Source organism: Carettochelys insculpta, chromosome 2 (assembly GCF_033958435.1).
Source record: "Carettochelys insculpta isolate YL-2023 chromosome 2, ASM3395843v1, whole genome shotgun sequence".
Lineage (NCBI taxonomy): Eukaryota > Metazoa > Chordata > Testudines > Carettochelyidae > Carettochelys > Carettochelys insculpta.
The window spans coordinates 187,446,253-187,464,928 of NC_134138.1; the positions used below are offsets into that span (position 1 = coordinate 187,446,253).

The following is an 18,676-nucleotide window of genomic DNA, read 5'->3' on the forward strand; positions in this document are numbered from 1 at the left end:
CTGCGTGCTGAAAGGTGGCTGGACGCTGGAGCCATAGAGCTCTGCTTGTGCTGTGAATGGCGCCGCCAGCTGATTGCGGCCATGGAGGACCCGCTCCTTTGAAAGAGCAGGCTGTGGAACGTCTACACTTGCTCTCTTTCGAAATTGTCTTTCAAAAGAGGGTGTTTTCCCATCCCGGGAGCAGAGGACCAACTTTGAAAGAATGGGGGGAGTTCTTTTGCAGTTAATTTTGAAAGAGCGCCGTGTCAGTGTAGACACTCCATGGCTTCTTTCAAAAGAACTTGGTCTTCCGATCCTAATTTTGAATGTACTTGCTAGTGTAGACTCACCCTATGGGTATAGTCACACGTACACTAGCCTTAAGTACGTCAGGTGGCAAAGAAGCAGCAAGGGACAAATGATCTGTAGTTGTTCTCTTCTAGGACTGTGTCTATACTACAAAAATAGCTTTGAAGTAAGCAACTTGGAAGTTGAGCATCTACACACACCCTACTTTGAAGTTAAACTTCAAATTAGGGCATTATTCCATTTCCGGGAATGGAGTAAGGACTTAAAAGTTGGGCTCCCTACTTCAAAGTGAGCTTTGAAGTAAGGGAAAATGTGTCTAGACTCTCTGCTGGCTTCTTCAATGTAGTGCCTAACTTCAAAGTTATTGGATTCTTCACCTTTCAGTCAAAAAGGGAAGTTAATCTAAACAAGAATTTGGACAGCCACAGCATGATGAAGTTAATTTGAATTAGAAGGCATAATAATATTTATTTTGGCTTTTTACTAGCTTGAATAAGCTTATAGGTCTTACTGTCTGAATAAGACCCAACTACAATCGTCTTGTTCTCTCTTTTTTTGGGACAACCTTGCAAAACAAACTATTTGTCTTATTTCCCCATTCCACGATCATTAGGATTTTGGGGAGAATATTTTAAATGATAAACTGCGTGTCTTTAGACTTTCACCAACCTTCTCTTTTACAGGAGAGGTAGAATTCTGTTATGGTGCTTATATGAGTACACACATTAGTCCAGGGCAGTAACAGTGGATCATAATTCAAGCCTTTCCTTTTTGGTGATTGTGCTCACCCTCTCATTTCTAACTTAATCCTGCTCTGTTCAATCTAGTGGGAAACGGAAAGAAACAAGTTCGTTCTTCTGTTTTGAAATCCCTTATTACAAATCTAAGGAAGCTCACTTTCTTGGAAGGGCAAATGTTGCAGTGAGAGAAAGTAATTGTTTCTCATTAAACCAGAATGAACCTTAACCCACATCTGCTAAAATCTGTGGAATTAATCTGCCTTAAATTAGAACAAAGTGGTTGGAACCAGTGTTCCCTGTAAGATAAGCATTTGGGCGGCTGCCCAGGAAAGATTCAGGGGCTGCCCAGCTGAGTAGCAGCACGCCCATAGCTACCCACACTCAACAGCATATGTTTCTCCTAGTGGTACACATCCCCATATGCTCTGGTGCACATTTAATTTTTTCCATCCATGGGTGGAATAATTTTGAGGAAACCCTGGCTGGAATTGAATCATCTAAAATATTGTGTCCTCAACGATAGGCCAACTCCGTAGAAAGTTCTTGCTTCTCATCCACAAATACACGAGTAGTATGAAATAAGTTGCAGTGTTTCTTGGTGCCCTGTCTATAGTAGGAGGGCAAATAACTTAAGAAATGTTGAACTAAAGTTCCCTAACATAGATATAATTTTATTACATGCTTTTCTTATAAGCCAGTCTCTGCCTTTTTTATAAAATCCTCCTTATTATGTTATCTCAGGCTGGCTGTTTTAGCCATCTTAAATAACTTGGTTCTCCCCACTCTCTCCTCATATTTGCTAACAACTTTCATGGATATTTCTTTTCAAAGGGCAAGAACTAAAATAGTGTATTCCATGTATAGTCGAAAACCAGCAAAAGAAGTGAAAAAAGAATTGTTAAAACTGGGAGTGAATTACTACATTTTAGAAGAGTCCTGGTGCGTAAGAAGAACTAAGTGAGTATTAGTGTTCAGCAACAATATTCTGTCCAAAATATAGCTGAAGGTATACTGAATCTTGTATTTAGATTGTGGAGATTCATGGTAGAGTTCACATTTAGCAGAAGTTCGTAAACTGATTGAATTGAATATAGAGAGAATCAGGATCTCTGTCCACCCAACCATGAAGTGTGTGACTGGAAAGACGGACTTTACAACTCAAAACTTTCACAAACATTGTACCTCTTTACATTGGATATGTTGTTTAAAGGCACCCACAGGTCCACAAATGTTAGATACACAGTTTGAATTTACATGGATCCTTAACCATAACTAAGTGCCAGAAATACATTTGGGCCCAGAACCTTCAAACATACAAGTAATTCTACGCATACTAGTTCTATTGACTTAGTTCATATGTGTAAACTTAAGCTTTTCTGTGAACATTTTAGGGTTATAACCTTAAGCATGATTGTAGAACACAGTTGAAGGTAATGCACAATAAGCAGATCACTATGCTGTGAGGATACTTGCAGATGTGTGTCTAAAAAGAGGTCCAAAGATATTGATTTTTTTTTTCTGCAAAATGCTTATTGGTCATTGAAATTAAATAGATGTCACAAAATCCAAAGAAGACTTTTGATTATATATTTTTTCTTTGATCTTGTAACATAATCTCTTCTTGGAGTGCTTGCTCATGTTGATTGCATTCTAGGTATGCATGTGCACAATTGGCAGTGATTTTTTTCCTTAGCGCTATCCTCATGGTTGGCTGTGGCACCCTCTTGAGTGCAACACTCATGTGTCAATGTATTAGGCATGGGTGGCCCTACACCCTGTCAGTTCCTCTTCACTGCTCATGGTAGTTAGTTGGAGTTTCTTTTCCTTGCTTACCAAAGGCTATCAGTTTAGTCTGTACTGCATGTGAGCCTTTGGGCCTTGTAAGTAGTTTGTTTATAGCAGTTAGTGTTTAACTTCCAATTACACTACTTAGAATCCCAATGAGGACTTTGTCTAGTACCCTGGTTTCTGGGTTTTAAGCCCTGGTCTGACTGCAGCTGGTCTGTGTGAGTTAGTGACCCACACAGAAGCTGCTTGAAGTACTTGGGGGAATTGCATATGAAGCAAAAGTGTTGAATCTGTAAAAACTTTTGACCTAGGATTCAGAAAGAGCATGTCATCCATTTGACTGCCACCCTCATGGAGGCTGCTGTCTGCCTGGCTTCCAAGCCTTCCAGGATGTCTCCCCCTAGCACTTGCGCCTTGGTGTGTCGTGCACTCCCCACACCAAACTTCACGTGGCAGTTTTCTGTTTCCAGTGTCCCAAAAGAAGTCCAAGAAATACAGCTCTCAGCACCAAAAAAGAAAGGCCAAGGGGTATCAGCAAAGAACCCGGTTCGGACTACCCACCTGTGCTAGAGCCCCATGGGCATGCCTCCCCAGTGGGGAACCCACCCAAGGGATCTGCCATTGATTCCCAGGCGCAATAGTGGGACTCAGTCTTGTGGCAGGGCTGATGCTTTCACAGGTTTTCTGGATGCTCAGAGAGAAGAGGCCTTTACCAGCACTGCCAGCACCATGTGCGGCATCACAGGAAATGTCAAAGACTCCAGAAGCCAGCTGTTTAGTCCCTCCTAGAGGGCAAGTGAGCACTGCCAATACCCAGAGCTGAGACAACACTCTGGCTATTCACTCTGGATCTCTGGCTTCACAACCTAGATGCTCTGCAAGTTGCCCTAGACCATGGGCATTGCATTTGTAGTCTCTACTCTCCTGATACAGATTGTTTAGGGGGAGACATCAGTCTCCATATTAACAACATTGTTCACACTCCTGTCAGCCATCTGCTCAGCATGGGTCCCTTTTCCCTGCACGATGGGAATGGTCTCCATTGCAGTACTGGTCCCCTGGCATCAGCTGTATTCAGAAAGCCAGCATCCATCATCAAGGGCTAGCTGCCAGGTACAGAGATTAATAGTGCCACGGTGGTCACCAGGAGGGGATTTCTCTTGCAAGTGAGGGAATTCAGTCCTTCAATGAGGCATCCCTGGCATCTGAGGCTGCATTGACCTCTGTGGTGCTGTATTGGCAACATGTCCAGAGGCCCTAGTGGAGTGATTTGGGCCTGATTGTGATGCGGCTGCACTCTTCACTCCATTTGTTGGCTGCCACTCATAACAGCAGCTGACGGCACTGGCAGCACCAGGCTTGATGTATGAAGTATGCTCAGAGGTCAGGGTAGACCAGCGAGTGCCCACCCCAAAGCTACCTTCCCCTGTGGGAGATGACTGGACCACAAGGAGAGGCTCCAAGGCATCATCATCCTTATCTGTGGACTAGGTGTTGGCAGGAGTCTTGAGTGCCAGCCTGCCAGACGACCTCAGAGAGCACCAGGCCCTGTTTTGATGGGTGGCCAAGAATTTGGGCCTGGAGGTAGAGGGAGATGGCTGAACAAGCTGACATCCTGGTCAATGTACTCTCCGTATATACCCATGTCCATGTTGTATCAGTGCTCAATTGGGACTTAAAAATAGACATGGCCCTCTGACAAATCCTGTCATCCATACCTCCAAGAAGACTCAGAAAAAGTACTTTATCCCAGCCAACAAGTTTGAGTATGTATATGCCCACCTCCTCCAGGCACACTGTCTCTGGCCAGTAAGAAGTGCAAACAGGAGCACATCAGTTCAGCCTCTCTAAATAGAGGGCAAGAGGCTGGCTTTTTTTTTTTTTTTTTTTGTGGGAGGGGGAGACATTTATTCAGGAGCCAGCTTTCTGTTCCAGATGGCAAACCAGCAGGCTCTTTTTGGCAGATACATCGACTTATGGGGCTCCCTCTGGAAGTTCAAGGAGTCCCTGCCCCAGGACTTGGCCCAGGAGTTGTGTACCCTGCTGGAGGAGGGTATTGTAGCATCAAGGATGCTCCCACGAAATGACATAGGATTTGGCTGATGTGACTGCTAGGGTGGTTGCACTGTTGGTGGTGATGAGGCACAACTTCTGGTTTCAGACCACTGCTTTGTGCCAGGATATGAATACCTCCCATCTGATGGGAATGGTCATCTTTGCAGACCAGACTAATGCAAGATTGCATGGCCTAAAGAATAACTGGGCTAGCCTTTGCTTGCTTGGTCTGCATATGCCAAAACCAGCATGGAAGCAGTTCCAGCCACTGTACCACTTGGCAGGTTCAATGGGGATTTGCAAAAAGAAGGGATTGAGAGGCAAGTTTTAGTCCTAGTCGCCTGTCCTCCTCCTGCTCAGATGCACAACCTAGCCTGGTAAAGCATCCTGTGAGTCAGAAGCACTTAATGTGAAGGTGCGTTTGAGAGCCATGTCCCAGTCAAGTCCCTGGATCCATATCATTCTTTCCTCGATTGTTTTCATCCACACCATTCTGCCTAGTCATGGGTCACTTCAGACTGCTGTGTGGCAGAGAGATTAACTGGGGGCTAAACCCTGCAGCTGTCAGCTCCCCCTCTCACTCCACCTCTCCCCAACCCTATCCCTCTTCAGGGACCCTTCTCACAAGGAACTCCTTGTTCAAGAGGCTGACAACTGGGGGCAGTTGAGGAGATCCTTCAGGGCACAAAAGGAAAAGGATTCTACTTCCTCTACTTCCAAGTTGTGAATGCAAAACAGACCACCTTCTTCGAGTGTCCCCATGGGTGCTCCACAATAGGTGACGGGCTTGCCCGGCGCCGCAGATCGGATCTTCCAAGCAGTTTCTGCCGGACCGCGCATGCGCCAGCGCGCGCCGCTCCCTTGCGCGCTCCTGGCCATGTGCGCGATCCGGTCCCCGCCAGTTCCTCTTAACCGCCGTCGGCTGCAGACGGAATCCAACTAGGCTAAGGCCAAATAGCGTATTCAACGACTTTATCTGTTTTTCTTTGAAGTTTTTCAGGTACTTAGGCTACTACAAGTTAGCCGGTTGTTATTTTGCAAAAAAAAAAAAAAAAAAACAACAACAACAAACAAACTACGAGCGGGACAGCTTCAGTCCAGTCCCAGTAACAAGCGCCGGAGGCCAGGAGCTACAGCCATCAGCCCTCCTGCTGAGGCAGGCCATCAGACGGGGAAAACAGCACAAAGAAGGTGCTAAGTACCCCCTTAAAAACTCAAAGACTCACCAACAATGTCCTCTTCAGGCTTTAAAAAATGTGAGTCCCGCCGAGAGGCGATGCCAGCGTCCGATGGGCACAGTCTATGCATAAGGTGCCTGGGGGAGTCCCATGTGGCACAGAAATGCGCCTTCTGTGCTAAATTAACAACCAGAGCACGGAGAGACAGGGAGATGCGGATTAAAATGCTGCTTCTTGATAAGGCCCTCCAGCCAGACGTGCCGGAGCGGCCGCAGCAGGAGGGACCCTCCGGGGCCCTTAAAAGGAAAGCTGCCTCCCTCACTCCATCAGCGCAAAAACGGAGGAAAGCCTCCCCAGCCTGATCCCTGCCGGCAGCAACAGTGAGCGGGACGGGAGGAGCAAGCAGCCCCCAGCTGCAGCAACAGCTGATCGGCGGCGGCACGGAGAGCCACGTGGAAGCGGCTCAGCCTCCGATAATCAGCCAGCCGCCCCGCACCGCAGGCAGGGCGGCGGCTAAACAAGCGCCGGTACCGGCGGCACCGCAGGCAGCAGCACCGACCCCCAGGGAACCGGCGGTGCAGAGCGCGCAGGCACGCAGCCTGCAGGCGCAGAAGGACACCGCACGTGCAGCACCGCCTTCGAGCGTGCCTAGCACGGTGCCGACGGGGCCGGGATCCCCCGTGCGTCAGGGGGCGGAGTTACCTCCTCCAGGGAGGGGGAAGGCTGCACACAAGAGGAGGCATTGCAGCCCCTCTCCGGACAGGGCTGTGGAGCTGCTTTCTCACAGCCCTCCGCTCATGTTGCGGACTCCAACCAGAAGGCAGGGGTCCCCCCTAGCCTACCCGGAGCCCCCTTCTCCATTTTTACAACCAGCCTCACCATGGCTGGCACCACCTTCACCCTTCCTGGGGTTTGAACCGCTGGACTATTATGCAAAATCGCTCTCTCCAGTGTCTCGACGATCTCCCTCCCCCAGACGCAGAGGGTACGCACCAAGGGAGTGGTCTAGGTCACCTTCCCAAGAACAGTGCCTATACTGCCATGGTCGCCCCTACCACGCGGGGCATAGACACCATCGGCAATCTACTAGGGAAAGATCCCCACAGACGATCTCGTACCCCCGAGGGCAATTGCGACCGGGGACAGAGACTCAAGCATCTCAGGGGGGACTGGTCATGGAACCCCGAGATTTTCCCTCGCAAACCTCCAGCGAGAGGGTGTACCATCACCAGCAGGAACCGGAAGGGTCCAGAGAGACGTACCCCAGCGGTTCCTCGCTCTCCTCCCCAGACGAGGCTACGGCCCTGGGGGACGTCCATCCTACGGACGATCTCAAACAGTTTCAGGAGCTGTTTAAGAGGGTGGCCTTCACGCAACGCATCCGGACAGCAGAAGTGCAAGAGAAACACCATAAGCTCCTCAAAAATTTGAGACCTCCGGCCTCCTCCAGAGTAGCAATACCGCTTGATGAAGCGATCTTAGAGTCCGCCACTACGATATGGCAGACCCCTGCAACTATTCCGCCTGTCCAAAAGAGAGCGGATAAGAAATACTTCGTGTCGGCGAAGGGCGTGGAGTTCCTGTTTAGCCACCCACAGCCAAACTCCTTGGTGGTGGAGTCCTCGCAACAAAGATCAAAAACATCTCAATTTAAAACAGGGGGAACAGACAAAGATGCCAAGAAGCTAGAGCTGTTCGGCAGAAAGGTCTACTCCTCCTCCACTTTAACGTTGCGAATGGCAAATTCTTCTTCGAGTGTCCCCGTGGGTGCTCCACAATAGGTGACGGGCTTGCCCGGCGCCGCAGATCGGATCTTCCAAGCAGTTTCTGCCGGACCGCGCATGCGCTGGCGCGCACCGCTCCCTTGCACGCTCCTGGCCATGTGCGCGATCCGGTCCCCGCCAGTTCCTCTTAACCGCCGTCGGCTGCAGACGGAATCCGACTAGGCTAAGGCCAAATAGCGTATTCAACGACTTTATCTGTTTTTCTTTCAAAGTTTTTTCAGATACTTAGGCTACTATGAGTTAGCCGGTTGTTATTTTGCCAAAAAAAAAAAAAAGAACAAACAACAACAAACAAACTACGAGCGGGACAGCTTCAGCCAGTCCCAGTCACAAGCGCCGGAGGCCAGGAGCTACGGCCATCAGCCCTCCTGCTGAGGCAGGCCATCGGACGGGGAAAACAGCACAAAGAAGGTGCTAAGTACACACTTAATAAACTCAAAGACTCACCAACAATGTCCTCTTCAGGCTTTAAAAAATGTGAGTCCTGCCGAGAGGCGATGCCAGTGTCCGATGGGCACAGCCTATGCATAAGGTGCCTGGGGGAGTCCCATGTGGCACAAAAATGCGCCTTCTGTGCAAAATTAACGACAAGAGCACGGAGAGACAGGGAGATGCGCATTAAAATGCTGCTTCTTGATAAGGCCCTCCAGCCAGACGTGCCGGAGCGGCCGCAGCAGGAGGGACCCTCCGGGGCCCTTAAAAGGAAAGCTGCCTCCCTCACTCCATCAGCGCAGAAACGGAGGAAAGTCTCTCCAGCCTGATCCCTGCCGGCAGCAACAGTGAGCGGGACGGGAGGAGCACGCAGCCCCCAGCCGCAGCAACAGCTGATAGGCGGCGGCACGGAGAGCCACGTGCAAACGGCTCAGCCTCCGATGATCAGCCAGCCGCCCCGCACCGCAGGCAGGGCGGCGGCTAAACAAGCGGCGGCACCGCAGGCAGCGGCACCGGAACCGGCGGTGCAGAGCGCGCAGGCACGCAGCCTGCAGGCGCAGAAGGACACCGCACGTGCGGCACCGCCTTCGAGCGTGCCTAGCACGGTGCCGACGGGGCCGGGATCCCCCGTGCGTCAGGGGGCGGAGTCACCTCCTCCAGGGAGGGGGAAGGCTGCACACAAGAGGAGGCATTGCAGCCCCTCTCCGGACAGGGCTGTGGAGCTGCTTTCTCACAGCCCTCCGCTTACATTGCAGACTCCAACCAGAAGGCAGGGGTACCCCCTAGCCTACCCGGAGCCCTCTTCTCCATTTTTGCAACCAGCCTCACCCTGGGTGGCACCACCTTCACCCTTCCTGGGGTTTGAACCACTGGACTATTATGCGAAGTCGCTCTCTCCAGTGTCTCGACGATCTCCCTCCCCCAGACGCAGAGGGTACACACCAAGGGAGTGGTCTAGGTCACCCTCCCAAGAACAGTGCCTATACTGCCATGGTCACCCCTACCACGCGGGGCATACACACCATCGGCAATCTACTAGAGAAAGATCCCCACAAACTATCTCGTACCCCCGGGGGCAATCGCGACCGGGGACAGAGACTCAAGCATCTCAGGGGGGACTGGTCATGGAACCCCGAGATTTTCCCTCGCAAACCTCTAGCGAGAGGGTGTACCATCACCAGCAGGAACCGGAAGGGTCCAGAGAGATGTACCCCAGCGGTTCCTCGCTCTCTTCCCCGGACGAGGCTACGGCCCTGGGGGACGTCCATCCTACGGACGATCTCAAACAGTTTCAGGAGCTGTTTAAGAGGGTGGCCTTCACGCAAGGCATCCAGACAGCAGAGGTGCAAGAGAAACACCATAAGCTCCTCAAAAATTTGAGACCTCCGGCCTCTTCCAGAGTAGCAATACCGCTTGATGAAGCGATCTTAGAGTCCGCCACTACGATATGGCAGACCCCTGCAACTATTCCGCCTGTCCAAAAGAGAGCGGATAAGAAATACTTCGTGCCGGCGAAGGGCATGGAGTTCCTGTTTAGCCACCCACAGCCAAACTCCCTGGTGGTGGAGTCCTCGCAACAAAGATCAAAAACATCTCAATTTTAAACAGGGGGAACGGACAAAGATGCCAAGAAGCTAGAGCTGTTCAGCAGAAAGGTCTACTCCTCCTCCACTTTAACGTTGCGAATGGCAAATTACGCAGCGCACTTAGCGAACCATAATTTTGACAACTATTCCAGGTTAACTTCCCTCATGGACTCGCTTCCAGAGGACAAAAAGCCGGTCCTCAAGGCCATAGTGCAAGAAGGCTACGCGGCTGCGAGGATGGGAGTTCAGATTGCTTTGGACGTTGCGGACACGGCAGCACGTTCCACAGCAACCGCAGTGGTGATGCGAAGGGAGTCCTGGCTCCAGACCTCAGGTATACCGAGGGATCTGCAGGCGAAGATAGTTGACCTTCCCTTCGACTCGCAGAAGCTGTTTGCTCAATCAACTGACTCGGTTCTTCATTCCAGTAAAGATTCAAGAGCCACACTCAGGACCCTGGGGATTTACACCCCCCCATACACAAAGAAAAGGTACTACCCTCAGCAAAGGCGGTACCAGTACCAGCAACAGCGCCCCCAGTATCACAGGGGTTACGAGCAAGGGCGACATCAACAGCACCAGCAGTACAGAACTCCCAGGCGACGCTCACAACAGAGCCGTGCGTCCTCGGGGCGGGGCCAAAGGCCACAAGTTTGACATACAGATCCAGGGCTGCGCCATCACTACCATCGCACACAGTCATCCGAAGCAGCTATTTCACCATCACCTCCGACCATTCTACGACCAGTGGCAAAGGATCACCACAGACAAATGGGTGCTGGAGATCATAGCCACGGGGTACGCCATCCCCTTCCAGTCGCTCCCACCGTCACGACCTCCACCCAAGCCCCACCTCCAGGAGGCCTCCCACGTAGCGAGGCTCAGGCAGGAGGTGGACCATCTCATGCTCATAGGGGCGGGGGAAAGAGTGCCGGAGCAACTGCACGGGAAAGGGTTCTACTCCAGGTATTTCCTCACGGAGAAAAAGACAGGAGGCTGGAGGCCCATCTTAGACCTTCGCGGCCTCAAGAGGTACCTGCGCAAGCAACGTTTTCGGATGACCACGATCGCCTCCATCCTTACAGCTCTGGACGATGGAGACTGGTTCGCAGCCCTCGATTTACAAGACGCGTACTTCCACATAACCATCCATCCGGCTCACCGGCAATTCCTCCGGTTCATGGTGGGCAACGAACACTTCCAATACAAGGTCCTACCGTTTGGCCTCTCCTCGGCCCCCAGAGTCTTCACCAAGACCTTGGCAGTGGTGTCAGCCTACCTGCACAGACAGGGGGTATTCATTTTCCCGTATCTGGACGACTGCCTGCTCAAAGGGGCCTCCAAAGGAGAGGTTCTGCGCATGATACGCGTCACAGCAAACATGTTCTCCTCACTTGGCCTGGTTATCAATCTGGCAAAATCACAAATAGACCCCACACAGGACATAGAGTTCATAGGGGCTCACATAAACTCGGTTGCAGCGAGAGTATACCTACCAGAGGCTCGCTTTCGAGCCATCGGTTCCCTCGTGCAAGTCATCACCTTCAGCCCTACGGTGCCGGTCTTGACGTGCCTGCAGCTGCTGGGCCACATGGCAGCGGCGACGTTTGTAGTGCAGAACGCCAGGTTACACATGCGCAGCATGCAGCACTGGCTGGCGAGTGTATACAAACCGGCAGTACACACCGTTCACAAGGTGGTGTCGCCCACAGCCGGGGTGCGCAAATCCCTGCAATGGTGGGTAAACCCCAGGAACTTGCTAACAGGGGTACCCTTCCACCAGCCGCAAATATCAGTTTTTCTCACTACAGATGCCTCCCTCATAGGGTGGGGAGCGCACATGGGCGAAGAGGTGACTCAAGGACTGTGGTCACCCACGGAACAGTCACTACACATCAACGTACTGGAGCTCAGAGCAGTGTTCAACGCCTGCAAACACTTTCGAGACCACATACAAGGCAAAGTCGTCGGGATCAGTACAGACAATACCTCCACCATGTTTTATATAAACAGGCAAGGAGGAGCTCGATCCCGTGCCTTATGTGCGGAAGCAATCCGCTTATGGAACTGGTGCATCGCCCACGATATAATCTTGAAAGCCTCATACTTGCCGGGTGCGCACAACGTGAAGGCAGACCAGCTGAGCAGGCGTTTTGCGCTCACACACGAGTGGCAGATCAGTCCCGATCTGCTACGGTCGATTTTCCACGCATGGGGTTTTCCCCAAATAGATCTGTTTGCCACTCAGCACAACAAGCAGTGCCCACGATTCTGCTCCAGGGCAGGACTGGGATGGGGGTCCCTGGGGGACGCGTTCGCGATCCCGTGGGGGGGCCCCCTGCTTTATGCGTTTCCTCCCACAGTGCTGATCCACAAAGTTTTGCAAAAAGCCAGGAGGGAAAGGGCCCGGATGATCCTGATAGTCCCAACGTGGGATCGCCAACAATGGTTCCCCCTACTCCTGCGCATGTCGGACCATCCACCGATGCCTCTTCCGGTGGCGCCGGATCTGCTTACGCAAGCCCAGGGGTCCATAGTGCATCTGCACCCCCAAAGCCTGTGACTGCAAGCGTGGTTAATCCATGGCTCAGCTCCCTAGAGAGCACATGCACAGTGGGAGTACAGCAAGTCCTAGAAAGTAGCAGGAGGGCTTCCACTAGGAAGACCTACAAACAAAAATGGACTCGCTTCACGGCTTGGTGTTCTACCAAACAGCTGGCCCCCCTTTCGGTGCCTATACCTACAATTCTAGAGTATTTACTGGACCTCAAGAGAGGAGGACTCTCGCTATCCTCGTTAAAGGTCCACCTTGCCGCCATCTCGGCGTTCCGACATGAGGAGGAAAGGCACACGGTGTTCGCCCACCCTATGGTTACCAGGTTCCTCAAAGGGTTGGTAAACCTCTACCCCCCTCGGAAACCGATTCCACCTTCGTGGAACTTGGACCTAGTGCTTACCACACTGATGGGACCACCGTTCGAGCCCTTGGCCACGGTTCCCCTCCGCCTCCTTACAATAAAGACGACCTTTCTTCTTGCAATTACGTCAGCTCGTAGGGTGAGCGAGCTCGCGGCAGTCATGGCAACGCCACCCTGCACTGTTTTTTCCAAGGAGGCGGTAACCATACGGCTGCATCCAGCCTTTCTTCCCAAAGTTTCTTCCGAGTTTCACATCAACGAACCTATTGTTCTACCCTCGTTTTATCCAAAGGCTCATAACTCCAATGAAGAGGCGCGCCTACACCTCCTGGACGTGAGGAAGGCGCTAGCCTTCTACGTAGACAGGACCAAGTCCTTCCGGAAAATGGATAGACTCCTAGTCTCCCTCGCTCCCAAATCGAAAGGAGAGGGTCTCTCCTCGCAAAGAATCTCGAAGCACATTGTATCCTGCATAAAAATGTGCTACGAGCTCAAAAAGACTCCTTTATCGGCCACTCCCAGGGCTCATTCCACCAGGGCGGTGGCGGCATCAACAGCCTTTTTCAAGGGCGTTGCGTTAAAAGACATTTGCAGAGCGGCGACCTGGTCATCCTACGACACCTTCGCCAAACATTACGCCCTTCACAGGGTATTCCAAGAGGATACCCGTCTCTCTGCAGCGGTCCTCTCGGGGACAAGCTGCACATAATCCGATTACCCACCTCCTATCTTGGGTTACTGCTGGGTAGTCACCTATTGTGGAGCACCCACGGGGACACTCGAAGAAGAAAGAGAAGTTACTCACCATAGTAACGGTGGTTCTTCGAGATGTGTCCCCGTGGGTGCTCCACTACCTGCCCATCCTCCCCGCTTCGGATCTCTGTTAGTGTTTTGCAGGGGCACCCGAGGCGGTTGGTCGAGGAACTGGCGGGGACCGGATCGCGCACATGTCCAGGAGCGCGCAAGGGAGTGGCGCGCGCCGGCGCATGCACGGTCCGGCAGAAACTGCTTGGAAGATCCGATCTGCAGCGCCGGGCAAGCCCGTCACCTATTGTGGAGCACCCACGGGGACACATCTCGAAGAACCACCGTTACTACGGTGAGTAACTTCTCTTTCAGGTCCATTCTTGATCTTGATGCCTCAACAAGTCTCCAGGAAATTGAAGTTTCACATGCTGTCTCTGGCCTCCGTCATCCCATACATAGGTCTGGGAGACTGTTATGCCACCCTGGGCTCGAAGACTGCATATTTCTGTGTTCCAAAGTCACAGATCTCTCCTCCATTTCATAGTGGGTGGGCACCATTTCCAAATGCTTCCCTTTGGTGTCTCATTGGCCACAAGAGTGTTCACAAAGATTCTAGTGGCCTCTTACCTAAGGTGTGGCATAGTCCATGTCCTCTCGCATGTCAGTGAGTGGCCCATCCAGGGCTGGTCTTGGAAACAAATGCAGAAGAGACTCTATCTGGTGCATTCTACCTGCTGCAACCTGGGCCTGTTGATAAATGAGGAAAAATCAACCTTATGTCTGGTCCAATGAATAGAGTTCAGTCAGATGGTTCTCGACTCCATGCCACACGAAGCTTGCCTTCTGGAAGTATGCTTTCAGGCCATGTCGGACTTGATCTCCCCGTGGAGAACCACCCACTCACCACTGCTCACACCTGCCTGAGGCTGTTAGGCCACATGGCTGCATGCGCGTATGTGGTCATTCATGCCTGGCTCCGTCTCCAGCAGTCATGAAGGCACTCTCAACCAGAGTGCAAGCATCATCAGTTATGTTCCTGGCATAGATGCCAATCCAAGTTCTGTAGGGCCGCATCCTGGTCATCTGTTCATTATGTGCTAACTCAGCAAGCTCGAGACAATGCTGACTTTGGCTGAGTAGTGGTGCAAGCCACTTGGCTGTGAACTCCAAGCCCACTTACCTTGATATATGTGTGAGGTACTGCACCTGGAATGGAATCAACATGATCAAGAGCTCAAAAAGAAAAATCTACCTTTTGTAAATGTTGTTCTTTCAGATGTTTTGCTCATGTCTGTTCCATTACCCACCCTTCTGCCCCTCTGGAGATGCCAGCAAGAAGGAACTGAGAGGGTATAGGCCAATGACAACTAGTATACTGATGCATGTGCGCAGTGCTGAAGAGGGTGACACACCTGACCTTATGGATACTACTAAAGGAAAAATCTCCAATAAATGCACACGTACAGTGGAACTGGACATAAGTAACACATCTTGAAGGACAATAGTTACAAGAAGCAGGTAACTGTTTGTTTTTTCCACAAATTCTCCAGTCTGATGTGTATTTCCAATGTAAAGATAAGGCGGGGGGGAAAGCCCTTTAAATAAGACCTCAGAGGTTTCCATAGTTCATCATAATTCATTCTTTGTAGGTAAGTCTTTTTAATCCTTAGTTTATAACACAAACTTGCCATATGTCGCCTTGATTACATTTCCTTACTTATCCTTCTTTATTTATGTGTATGTATTCAAATATTTTCTAGGCCCGGTTGCAGTATGCCTGAAATTTGGGATGTTGACGAACCTACCAATGTTGGCAAAGTTCCTTTATGTAGCCTTATGAGTAAGGACCCCAGGCCATATTTCAGCACAGTATTCCAGAACAGTGTTTACAGAGTCTTGAAGGTTACAAGGGAATAATGCTTCAGTGCAAAGAACTGTCTGTCTTTTTCAACTTTTTAACTGGTAACTGTATAAATATTTTAAATTGGAAACACCTTTTATACTAGACTTAAAACAAGGAGATGTGTATTCTTTATTTTTTGTCATTTTATAGGCATTCTGATGATAGAAGTACCTTAAAACTAACGGTTTGGATTTCATTACAGGGTCAATCCCTTGAGGTTTGCTATGCAAATGATTCTACGTTTTCACACTCTTTAATAAATACTGATCCAAACAAAAATTAAATGGCTGTAGAAAATAACAGTTCTCAAAACCAATCAAGTTGTAAATCAATGCTGTCAGTCAGTTTTAGCAAAGCAAGAATATTTAAACCATTGGTGCTGGTAATTAGGAGCTAGTGGATGGTGCTGTGGCATCTAATGGCAGACTTCTCAAATCACCATCACAATATAACTCCCAATACTCCTGTTTAGATAACGTGATACTGAGCACACCTTTCTGAATAAGTCACATCATTTCATTAGCCATGTCTGCGTGAAGGATGGTTTTAAGAGAAACTGAAAAAAGGTTGCTGGCACTTTTGTGTCACTTCAGAACATGTCATGATTTTAAGTTTGTCTTTTAAATGGAAATGGATTTTAAACAATCCAGAAACTGTACACTTTTGAAGACATGTACTTTGCATGTGCTTGGAACTATAACGTCAATATTAATTTTTTTTAAAAATGATTAAAGCAGCAAGAGGAATATCTGCAACTGAACAGTAGCTTAGCCTCTGATTGCCCCAGGATTTTTAACACTCCAGAACATTCGATACAATCAGAAATGCACATATGAAGATTTAAGGGAAAACCTATTTTATTCAGATGAAATCTGTCATTTGTTTTTGTATAGCTTTAGTAAGGTAGTAACATAAACACTGCACTGCTCTAACAGTGCCAGAGCTACATCTCAACTCTGTAGCAAATGCTGCATCTAGTTCATACCACTTTTTCTTTCCCCATCTATTAGATCCTATTTAAGGATTCAATTGTACATTAGTCATCTAGATTTACTTAATGAATACTGGTTTTTAAAACCATTTTTAAAATTATCCAGAGAATGCTGAAGAAAAACCTTGCAACAAACCCTGCTGTACTAGATTATAGTCAAAAGATTGTGTAAAGTGAATCCCTAAACCAAGTGTTAAATGTATTCTTTGAATTGCCTGACCATGTAGAGCACAGTTATCCTTCCTGCTTTGAAGCTTTTTTCTTATTTCTGTCACCATCATGTGGCACTGACATTGCAGATGGTACAGAACTGAATTTCACAGAGGTATTCGCTTCCCAGTGTGCTAGAGCAAGGACACCATGCAGACTATTAACAAACAAGATGTTATAAATTCTGTATGTTACAGCCACTGGAAAGCATCACAAGTTATACAGATTGTAACTTTTGAGACAATATAAATATCAATTGTTCAATCAGCAGCCTAATGAGGTGACTGTGGTCTACGTGGCTGTACTAGATATTCAGCCTTGACTGCATCAGTAAATGCTGAAGACATAAACATCTTTTACAGCTGTGACAGTAGTCATGAAATGTTGAACTTATGTGAAAAAGTGGAATAAAACTGATCAGTATTTTATGTATTTGATTTTTTTTTAAAAAAAGTTTGCTTTTTTGGGGGGTACAGATAAAGGGTTGAAAAATACATTTTAACTTTTCTAAAAACACCTTTTGGTAAAGTTTCTGTGAGGAAACTGGATCACTAAAGAGCTCAGGAGAGGAGATAAAATGTTTTAGCTATGTTTATGACTTTCAAGTAAGCAGTAAAAAGGATATCTTTCTATACAAACATTGTGACTAAATAGTGTTACAGCATAAAAAGATACTGTATTTTTATGGAGTTTATGCCAATTGTACACACATACTTATGAGTAATAAAAAATAAATGCAATGTGGTTCTGTATTTTTATTCAGTATAAACATCACATTTTGCAGGATTTAGTATAATCACGTCATTACAGATATGATGACTACACAGATTAATAGCTTTTGTCAAATCATATGAAACATACCAGGTGTCTCTATTGCTTTAAAAAAATTCTGCCAACTTCTATTTTCTTTTCCTTACAAATGTCACTTTTTCATATAGGTACCAAAACATAATTATGAGCCAAACTCTAAAATGTTGATTAGAGTAGAAATTTCAAGCTTCCAGTTAGTCTATGTACAGGGATTTGTGCTTAACAAAAATATATAATAAAAATTAGCCTTCAGAAAGGAAGTTCGTGTCAATAAGAATATTCCCAGATTGTATTTTGAGTGATTTGAAGCACATCTTTCTTTAGAAGTAAGTAACGCACCTTGAAGGGTGTTACCCTGTCTGATCCCCTGGCCCTTTTTTAGGTTGCATGGGGATTTTTTTATTTCAAAGCCAAAAAAGTCCTTTTAATGCAATACTAACATAATATGGGTAAATATCAGGTGGAATCTGTGGTGCAGAGTAAAAGGAAGTTAAACTAAGAATCCCATAAATGGAGGATGTGTGCATTTTGGGGAACCATGTTATAACATGAGCTGCTCAGACCTGTGTTCTAGAAATCCATTAATACCTTTGGATGTGATTCCTACTGTGTCTAAGCCCCTCCGTACCCACTTTGGCACTGTCCAGGAACCTTATAGTGAGAATAATTTACATGTGCTGTAAGGCCTCTGTACACTGCCAGAATGGTGTAAAGCAGCATAAGTATAGATGAGAATCAGCCTGCTGCTCAACTGAAATCTGGTATCTGAAATAAATATTTTGAATACATTCATATGGTTTATTACAATATTACTAAGTTTGATTCATGATTAATAATCATACCTCAGTATGCAGCACCTTTACAAAACAAAACTAAAGATACCAGCTCAGGTTTTCTGCTGCCTTACACCTTTACATTAATTACATATGTGATGTCTGTGATATCAGGTTCCCTCTTTACCTTTTACTTCTCTTTTGTGATTGGCTCAGCTTGATCAGTTAAATTACAATGGTAAACAGCACTTTCCAGTTGTCAGGTTTGTCCCCAATACAGGTGTTTTGAATTTAAAAAAGTCCCCCAGAATTAAAATAAAAACATTTGTACGATTTTTCAATACTTTTTGAAGAAAAGCCTTTGAAATTTGGGTTTAGTCTATTTGATAGTCCTTTCGTGAGTTGAAATATAGTTCAAGGGAAATAAATTAGTGAGCACAAGAAATCATGAATGACTGACTGCTAGATGGTAT

The 18,676-nt window shown here is 48.2% G+C and overlaps 1 protein-coding gene across 3 annotated transcripts in view; it reads left to right on the plus strand.

Moving 5' to 3' along the window:
• DPY19L1 (dpy-19 like C-mannosyltransferase 1) overlaps positions 1-17,353 on the plus strand; it is a 123,059-nt gene extending 105,706 nt beyond the window's left edge. For all 3 annotated transcript variants that reach the window (XM_074988108.1, XM_074988109.1, XM_074988110.1), the window contains 2 exons: positions 1,860-1,985; positions 15,277-17,353. In XM_074988108.1, coding sequence (XP_074844209.1) covers positions 1,860-1,985; positions 15,277-15,433 — 283 coding nt within the window. In that variant the 3' untranslated portion in view covers positions 15,434-17,353. The remainder of the gene's footprint in view (positions 1-1,859; positions 1,986-15,276) is intronic.
• Positions 17,354-18,676: the final 1,323 nt, after the last annotated feature.